General features: G+C 51.8%; 1 protein-coding gene across 1 annotated transcript in view; it reads left to right on the top strand.

Moving 5' to 3' along the window:
- PIP5K1C (phosphatidylinositol-4-phosphate 5-kinase, type I, gamma) overlaps nt 1-9,211 on the top strand; it is a gene marked incomplete at its 5' end in the record, with an annotated part of 21,411 nt that overhangs the window by 8,751 nt on the left and 3,449 nt on the right. Inside the window, 8 exons of the mRNA XM_010086784.1 lie at nt 672-755; nt 1,274-1,322; nt 2,309-2,393; nt 2,733-2,894; nt 4,178-4,316; nt 4,611-4,643; nt 7,093-7,194; nt 7,469-7,598. Of these exons, the coding sequence (XP_010085086.1) occupies nt 672-755; nt 1,274-1,322; nt 2,309-2,393; nt 2,733-2,894; nt 4,178-4,316; nt 4,611-4,643; nt 7,093-7,194; nt 7,469-7,598 (784 nt within the window). The remainder of the gene's footprint in view (nt 1-671; nt 756-1,273; nt 1,323-2,308; nt 2,394-2,732; nt 2,895-4,177; nt 4,317-4,610; nt 4,644-7,092; nt 7,195-7,468; nt 7,599-9,211) is intronic.

The following is a 9,211-nucleotide window of genomic DNA, read 5'->3' as shown; positions in this document are numbered from 1 at the left end:
GGGGGGGGGGGGGTGGGGATTGTCCAAAAGCCATCCTGCGCTGTGCCCAGTCTGTGGCTCTTGGGCTGCACAGTGGCTCTGCCGACCAAGCTTGCTAACAACCGCTGGACTTTGCTGTTTGTTGCCGTCTGAAACCAGCTGCTCCAGTTTTGATGGAGGATCAGTCACGATGGAGCCAGAATAATACTTTGGTGTTTCCATTCTTTCAAGCACTAATTGCAGTGTCCCGCCTGATACCTGCATGCTTCTGTGGTGTGCTGGTGCTAGTGGTTGCTGCACCTTGGCAGTCTGGGGGGGACTGGAAATACCCTCATCCCTAGAAGTTTGCTGCCCTAATAAGCAGACAGCTCACACTGACCTGATAAATAATCTGATCCCCAGAATAAAATGTCCTGCAGCGAAGAAGAAAATGATGTGGTGCTTTCTGGCCCAGTCAGAGCTGTTGCCGTGTGACACAGGTCCTGTCCTGGTGTTTGGTGACAAACCCTGGGACACCTCCTGTGAGGTGACTTCCCATGGCTGTGCACAAAGGGGCTTTGCAGGTTTTGGGTTGTGTGTGACCACACCAGAGCCTTCCTTTCAGTGCTGCCATCCGCCCTTTCGCAGGTCTTGGGGGCATTACAACTGCTTTTTTTGAGACTGCACTCGCTGAGGTTTTGTTTTATCTGCAGGATGGGAGGAATCCCAGCAGTGAACGGCAAAGGAGAGCGTCTCCTCCTGCATGTAGGAATAATAGATATCCTTCAATCCTACAGGTAGGTAACTTCGCAGTCATCTGTCCTCTAAGTGCGTTAACATCTATTTTAAGACTGAATGCAAGCAGGAAGATTTTCCTGTCCTGAAGAGTTTGATAATGAGTAGGCAGGCTGCCTAAAGCCAGCTGTTGATGTGTGTCGGGGCCTGTGGATTTTCATCGTGTCCTTAGAACAGCTGGTGACACGGAGCCATTTTTCTAATGAGTTACTCATAAAGACGTTTCCTGTCTCTGTGCCTGGGATGGGTGGCATGTCTGCAGGGATGGAAGGTGGTTTTTCTGCCCCTCTTCCAGCCCATCTCCTCCTTCCCTGTTCCCAGGCAGTCGTGACCTGACTGCAGAGACGCCGGTGTGCTGAGCCGACCTCTCTTGGCTGGAGGAAAGCTGCACTCCGGATGAAGGGGGAATCATTTGCAGCTCAGCGATCTCTCCTGTTGGAGTGTGAAAGGTGGTTTAGATATAGAGTGCGTTCCTGAATCTGTCTCTTTCTTTTTCTCTCCACTTCTCCCCTGGCATTAGGTTCATCAAGAAGCTGGAACATACCTGGAAGGCCCTTGTCCATGATGGGGTGAGTGCCTGCAGAGGCCTCAGCAGGATTACCTGCCTTGGCTTTGTTCGTGCTCGTTGCTGCCGATTACCTTGCTATTTATAGTGCCTGAACTGGCACAGTTGAAGCTGATTAAAGGAACAGTTCTTGCCTCTTATGCCTCCACAGCGGTGTAGTGCCACTTATTCCCAATTAGGTTTTCCTGCTCACTCCATCTCCTCCCATGTTGAGCTGTCGTGCTACCAGCTTTCCTCCTCTGCTCCCATCTGTCATTTTCTTCCTCCCCACGATACCATGAGCTGTATGCACAAGGCGCATGCATTCATGTACGTGTCGAGGAGCCCTGCGTTTGCTCTCTTTGGTGACTGGCTGTGTTTCCGCTTCAGTAAGCTATCTGTTAATAAATCTCTTTGAGCGTTTCCCTTCTGTCTTGTCTCCTGCAGCAGCCAGGTGCATATTTACAAAAGAGCAACCTTGGATGTGCGGCTATTTTTCAGCATTGCATATCCTAGCTTCCCTGAAATAAAAAGGCAATGTGTAGATGCCAAGTCATAGTCAAACATCAGAAGCTGCGACAGCCTCAGTTTTACTATTTTAAACAAAAAGTGCAAAACGTTTGAAATGTCTGGAGACCCTTGACTGAATTGTGGTGTCCATGTCATATGCAAAGGTACCCAGGTGTGCTCTGAATGTCAGACAGCAAAGCCAGAAGAAATTTCATGTATGTAATCAGGCCAATATCTGAAAAATCCAGCAAGTCTGCAAATGAATAAAATCACCAAAATCCATTATAAAATTACAGCGAGAATATAATCAAGTGCAATCAAATCAAAGGCAATGCTTCAGGCTTATTTATAGCATTAATCAGATCGTTTCAGTTAAGCCTTTCCATTTTAAAGCTCTCTCAGTGCTAAACGTTGGAATAAAAGTGACTGCATTGGTTGTTATAGAAATTCTGCCCTTGAGGGATAATTTTAAAATTAAACAATTGCTTCTTGCTTTTGTAGGACACGGTGTCAGTACACAGACCCAGCTTTTATGCAGAGAGATTCTTCAAATTCATGACCAACACAGTGTTTCGAAAGAATTCCTGTAAGTACCTAGAGCAGGAGCTGCTGCCCTTGTGATGTGGGCGAGGCAGAGCCTTATCTCCCTCTTGCTGCCTCAATCCACACGGAGGGTTTCGGGGCTGGAGCCCGAGCAGGCTTTTCCACTGTGATACAGAGCAAAGCGGGAGAACCGCAGAGCCCTCAGGTTGACGTGGCTGGCTGTGGTCTGCTCAGACTCCCACCCAGGAGCTGCCCTCTGGAGGTGGCAATTGCAGGGCACGTGTGTGCGTGTCTGAGGGCAGAGGCCGCTCCCTGGAAGGCAGAAGTGCCTTTGGTGTGACAGTTGGTGGTCATTTCATCTTCTTTCACTCTTCTCCCCCAGCTCTGAAGTCGTCCCCCTCAAAGAAAGGGCGCAGTGCCTTGCTAGCTGTCAAGACGGCTGGTCCCACGGCTGCTTTCTCAGCTAGCCAGCTTCCCTCTGAAAAGGACGAAACGCAGTATGATCTTCGTGCGGCCAGGAGTTACCCCACCCTTGACGATGAAGGTAATGGTCTCGTTTGATAGCTGTGTGATGACCCTCTTTTTTTCTAGCAGTTCCTCAGGATCCTCCCCTGTTCTCGTTGAGTTCCCCACTGTGCACCAACCACCTCTCTTCCTGGGTGGGCAGCTCTTCACTGCATGTCTTGCTGTGCTTTGCAGGTGCTAAACTTAACCAGGACAGGGGGGAAGGTAAGAGTGTATTGTGTTGTCCCAGCAGTAGCAGTTAGTTGATTGGGGAAGCAATGCCTCTGCATGGAAGAAGACTGAATCCCGTCTTTGCAGCACTGTATGGCTCTGCGGTAAAATGGTTGTTTGCATGTTGTCCCAGCAGTAGCAGTTAGTTGATTGGGGAAGCAACGCCTCTGTATGGAAGAAGACCGAATCCCGTCTTTGCAGCACTGTATGGTTCTGTGGTAAAATGGTTGTTTGCGTTGCTGCCGCGAGGCAGCCGCTGCCAACTGGCACCAGCAGTCATAGCCAGAAGTGATCAGAAAGTTAAGTTTTCCACCCTAAAAAAAAAAAAAAAAACAGTAGCAGTTAGTTGATTGGGGAAGCAACGCCTCTGTATGGAAGAAGACCGAATCCCGTCTTTGCAGCACTGTATGGTTCTGTGGTAAAATGGTTGTTTGCGTTGCTGCCGCGAGGCAGCCGCTGCCAACTGGCACCAGCAGTCATAGCCAGAAGTGATCAGAAAGTTAAGTTTTCCACCCTAAAAAAAAAAAAAAAAAGTGGTGTGGGAGGAGACACTTGGAACGGCAGGACTGTAATGTTTGGACAGTTATAAAGGGCAAGATCTTACCATTGAAAAAAAGAGAAATGGCCTGGTTCTGTGCTGCCTTTGCATCTCCTCTGTCTGGGCTGGGTTTACAGCTGAGTGGTGAGGGACAGTCCCTCGAGCGCACAGGTGTTAGATTTCTACTCGTGCAAAGCACTGAACATTCAATTCATCTCTTAATTCACTTGGATATTTATCTCTGGTGATCCAAGCCTTTAATCCAGCTTTGGTTACTACTGAGATGTCTTCATGGGCATTATACATTTCCCGTAGCGTCTGTCTGCCGTGCTGGGAATGGTGCTTACTGGCCCTCTCTGGAGGATTCCTTGGGAGAAGCTGTGGCATTCGTGAACCCAGATAAACTTCTTGCCTGTTGGTGGTTTGAAGTGACCAGTCCCAGTGCGGGTTGATGGTAGAACAGCCTCACCTAGGGCTGTAGGGAAGGTGTTGGTGTTTGACCCACTCGTGTTTTTCTTCCTGCATCTCTCCTGCCCTCCCCTCTGGGCCAGCAGGCAGGCCAGACCTGCTACCCTGCACACCTCCTTCCTTTGAAGAAGCTACCACGGCCTCCATTGCCACGACGCTATCTTCAACATCTCTCTCTGTTCCCGAGCGATCCCCTTCGGAGACCTCTGAGCAGCCCAGGTACAGGTGAGGACAGCACTCGTCCCCTGCTCCCCCTGGAGTCGAGCGGCTGCCGTTCCTCTTCGTGGTGCAGATCTTGGCAGGCTGCTCTATGCTCTGGAATGCTAATGACCGATTTTAATTAAATCTCTCCTGGGAGCAAGCAGACACAGCTTTGATGGGATTAATTATTGCTGGGAGAAGTGTCAGCTGTTAAGTAGAACATCTCCTTCATGGCGTGGGGAGTTAGATTTGGGGGCAGTGTAGGATTTCTGTCTTAAATTCCTCCTCTAACTCTACTATTCTGGTTTCTCTCCGCAGGAGGCGCACACACTCCTCGGGGCAGGATGGCAGGTGAGAAAAGTGTCTCATCTCTTGTGCTGCTGCACTGAGACCTCACGTTTGGCCTTGTGCAACGGTCTCATGGACGGCTGAATGTGAATCTCAGCAGCCACAAGATTTTGGCGTGGTCCTCTGCAGGACGATGGGCTTCTTCTTGTAATCAAATGATCCCCATTTCTTACACTGAATTTTCCCCACAAGCAGATCTCTCGATGCTTTGCAGGGAATCTTAAATATTTCGTTTGTTATTTGATGAGAAAGGGGACAACAGAGTTGTCCAAATTGACCCACCCAACCAGCACCAGAATCACGGAAGGTTGTTTATGTCCCCCTGTGGGGAAGTGAGCCCTAACAGCAGGAACGTCCTCCCCTGTGCATATGCCTGCCGCCTGGTGCAGTGGGTGTGAATATGGGAAAGGGCTTTGACTTTGTGAGACACTGAGCACCCTTAGTCCCTAGAGAAGTAGCTTCCAGTGTTTTCAGAAACTCGGGTACTTTGCGGGGTTTTTTTCACTCCTGTTGTGGCTTATAGCCAAGGGCAAGGAAGGACAAAAATCCCCTACTGCATAGGGACGTCAGGATTTAGAGGCTCATATCATATAATTCTCTTGCATATTTTTGCACCAGTAAAGATGACCCTGTTGCCTATGCCAGCAGGATCTGCATGAGGACCCTGCGTTTGCTGCTGACTTTGTCCTGACTTTCCAGGACATCTTGAAAGTGTTGTAGGCACAGACATTGAAATGCACGTCAGAGACTCTGTCTCTGCTGTAGCCAGAGGAGCTGCTGGACAGGCTGACATCCTCTCTCCCTGCAGTTGGTGTTTAGTGCTTCAGAGGAAGGCAAGGACTTTGGAAGATGAGGGTTTGCACCATCTTACAGACATCTCCCCTCATTCCTAGCTTTAGTGATTTGCTGAGCTTCAGACAACATACACCATAAAAAAACCTCTTTCCATGGTATTTCTTAATGAAAATACCTGTGGATGCTGCATGTCACTGAGTCTTGGCAAATTCGTGTCACTGGAGGGCGAGGACCTACTTGCTGTTGATTTGCAGCACCTGTTGAAATGTCAGGGACTGGCAGAGCACCTCACCACCTGCAGAATGTGTTGTCTGAAATTGCTGAGAATTGGAGGCTTGAACTCGGGCAGCAGTGGTGGGACCTGTTTGGCAAAACGCGGTGACTTCACCCACCTTACCCTGGACTCCTCTGGCACCCAACGGAGGGAGTTGCTGTAGGATGTGACTGCTCATCCAGAAATAGGTTGTGTGAGTCGTGTCCTAGAAGGGACTGTCCCTGGGCCATACAGGGAGCTTAGCGACTTGGTCAAGAGTAGATCTGTCTGTCAGAGACTTGCCACAGCTACAGCCGCCCCACACAAGTGTGGTCTTTGCTGTTTTTTGCCTTGTTTCTCCATTTCTGGTGCCGGTGTCCAGCATGCCCTTTGCGGGGAGCAGGAAGCTGTGTGTTTGTAGAGCTCTCTGTGATCCCCTGGTGAAAGCCAGTGCAAGAACAACCTTATTAAAGCACGAATATACATTCCTGAGCTGAAATGAAAAAGACCTTACCCAATTTGCTCAAGAATGTGTCACACTTCTGATTATTCTAATCAGCTGGGGAATTCCCTCCGGGTTTCTGAGATCCACCCCTGCAAGGAGGAGAGGAGCCGGTTCCAGCAGCGAGCTGGACAGCAGTGCCGCCTGCCGGCTCCCCGCCCGTGCCGGCTCCGGCTCTGGCTCCCAGCCGGGGACAGCGCGGAGCAGGACATCACTGCCAGTGACCCGGAGCTCGTCCCTTCCCTGAGGCTGTGCCCTCGGCTTGGCAGGTGCCTGCTCCTCCTTCCCACAAGGACTATGGAGCCAGCCCCACTCGCACAAGCAATTACTTTAATAGCATGAGGTATTAAATTGAAGACTGTCACAAACAGCTCCTAAGCGTGCAGATAAATCTCATGTTAACCCTGGAGCGCCTGAGCGGCTTTGGTGCGCTGGGAGTCTCGGAAGAGGTTGGAGGCTTTGGCCCTTTGCCCCTTGTGCAGCTGATGGATAATGCCAGGCTAGCTCTGGACAGAGGTTTTCCCTGGAGGCCAATTCTCCTCTTTCCTCCTGGACTCCATGGGACACTGCCCATCTTTTCTGCAGCACTGGCTGATTGATCGCTTTCCTCTTGTCCTCTTTTCCCACCTTGTTAGTCTTGAGCATTGCAGCCTGGCAGGACTGACTCTCTTGCCTGGGAGTTTTGGTTTTCCAAATGCTCGGTCTTGGGAGGTCTGATGGCTCCCTCTGAGCCGAAACCAAGAGCTCGGGCTGTGCTGGGAGGTCGGTGCTGCCAGTGTCAGGGCAGACCAGCACAGATCGGCCAGGCTGACCCAGGACTGACTCAGGCTGACCTAAAATTGCCGACTGTGTCTGACTAGTGCCTCACTGAGCCTCTGGGCCTGTCTCTCTCCTGTTTCCAGGTCACACGAGGAGGTGCGGGTCGAGGAGGAGCTTCAGCAGATCAGTGTCGAGCTGGAGCCCAAGTGTGATGTTGAGATCATAGCTCCTGAAGATGACAAAGAGTGAGTGTTTGGGAGCATTGGGCAGCTTTGCAGAGCCCCACCCTGTGTCATTTGCTCTGTGGCAACTTGTGCTGGAGACCGGCTTTGCAGAGCCCCAGCTTTCCTGGAGAGATGGGTGCTCCCCCAGACAGTTCGGTGAAGCTGAACGCTGTTCTTTCTGATCTTTCTGGGTGTGACAGTGGAGCATCCTCAGCTCCTCTGTAATAAATCACACAGTCTTGCTTGCTCCTTTTCCGATCACAGTGACTAGACTGTCGTTTCTTCTCCTCTCCAGAGAGGTGGCTTCAGCCTGTGCCATTGTCACATCCACAGCTACGATAGAGGTGGAGACCGCCAGCCAGGCCTCCGAACCAGCCAGCCAGGCCTCGGATGAAGATGACGTGCCAGTCACAGACATCTACTTTGTAAGATACCCTCTCTGCCTTGCCCGTTGGGGGTGTGATGGGAAAGGTTGGGTGAGGCTGTGGCAGGCTTGATTTTGGGCGGTGGGGCGCAGGGCAGGGTCTGCCCCATGCTGTCCTTGTGCTGAGCACCTCAAGATCTTCACGCTGGATGTTAAGATCTGGGTTTTGAATGCAGGGAAACGGGACTAACTCTTGGAGAACTCAAAACAGCATCTAGAGGGGCTCAAATGGGTGGCGCTGCTGCCGCGGATGTAGCCGTAGGCGTGGTGCTCTCTTTCTGAGCACAAGCACTGAAGGGCTTATCTAGGCCGGCGCGTTCGCTCCCTGGACGAGCCAAGGTGAGTGTAGGTGCAGCTGAGAGGTTCTTCCTTCCTCAGCCAGAGAGCCCGGCTGCTCTCCTGAACACAAACATGCTGCAGGGGCCTGGAGCCAGAAGGGAGGCGGTTGCAGTGGGGCTGACCTGGGGTTCTGGTGAACTCTGGCTTTTCCTTTCCCTGCAGGCAGCTGCCTGAGGTGAGGCAGTGGAGCTCTAGTGCCGAGACAGGGAGTAAGTGAGGTGGTTGCTGGTTGGCAGCAGAGTGCCATGGAGCCTGGTGCTGTGTTCTTCCGTCAGCTCTCACAATGAGCAGTTTCTGCAGAGCCGAGAAGAGGTTTCAGCAACATGTACCTGCCCCGTGGATTCCCAGAGCAGAGCTGAGGCTCTGACCTGCGAGAGCTCTCCCCCGTGCCTGGGCACTGGAACCTTCTCTTTAAGAGAAATCCCAGCTCCTCCCTGCTCCGACTCGGTGGTGTTGGTTATATGGGGATGGAGATGAGCTGAGCCCTTGTGATGAGCTCCTTCAGGCTAACCTAAAAATGGCAACATTTGTCTTTCCCTGTGCTTGCGTGACTCTGCTGCAGAGCTGCTCACTCGTTGCCAAGTCATTCTGAGGCTCGTGGGAGCTGTGGAAGGAATCGGCTCCATTTTCAAAGCTTCTCTGTTTGGGGTTTGATGCATGCTGTTCAAATGCAAACAGCTCCCTCTAACACTGGCTGCTCTTTCTTTGCCCGGGGATGGCAGCTGTGTGCAGATGCTGCCTGCTCTGCTGGCAAGTGTCTTCTAGCAAGGGTCAGCTCCTCTTCCCCAGTGTCCCTGGGCATACAGGCTCCCTCCTACGTGAGGGGCACCTCTCTGCCCAGAGAAAGCCATCTGTGTGCAGTGTGTGCTCGCAGAGAGCGTGACTGGCTGCTCATCAGCATTTCATACGCCATCTGAGTCCTTGAGTTTTGCATTAAATGTGTGTCCTGTGCTGTGGAGTGTTTGTCACGGCTGGGATGAAGGGAAAAGCTGATTTGGGTTCCCACGGGTGCTCTCCTTGGAAAAGCACTTGAGCTGTAGCTCACGTGAGGCTGCACCGGAGTGCGGCGGGGCTCGGACCACAGCCACTCTCTTGCAGGAGCGCTCCAGGGGCGATGGTCGGTGGAGGGATGCTGTGTGCAGAGGATGATCTGTCCAGTCACAGAGGGCTGTGATCTGATCTGTGGAAGTCTGCTCCTGAAAGGAGAGCACTTTATCCTCCTGTTCACTCACAGGGGAATAAAAGTGCAGAGATTGTGGCAGGGGGTGGGGGGCG

This window comes from Pterocles gutturalis, unplaced genomic scaffold, assembly GCF_000699245.1.
Source record: "Pterocles gutturalis isolate BGI_N339 unplaced genomic scaffold, ASM69924v1 scaffold21851, whole genome shotgun sequence".
Lineage (NCBI taxonomy): Eukaryota > Metazoa > Chordata > Aves > Pterocliformes > Pteroclidae > Pterocles > Pterocles gutturalis.
Note: the sequence above shows the minus strand (reverse complement) of the source record. Positions and strands in the feature narration are given on the sequence as shown.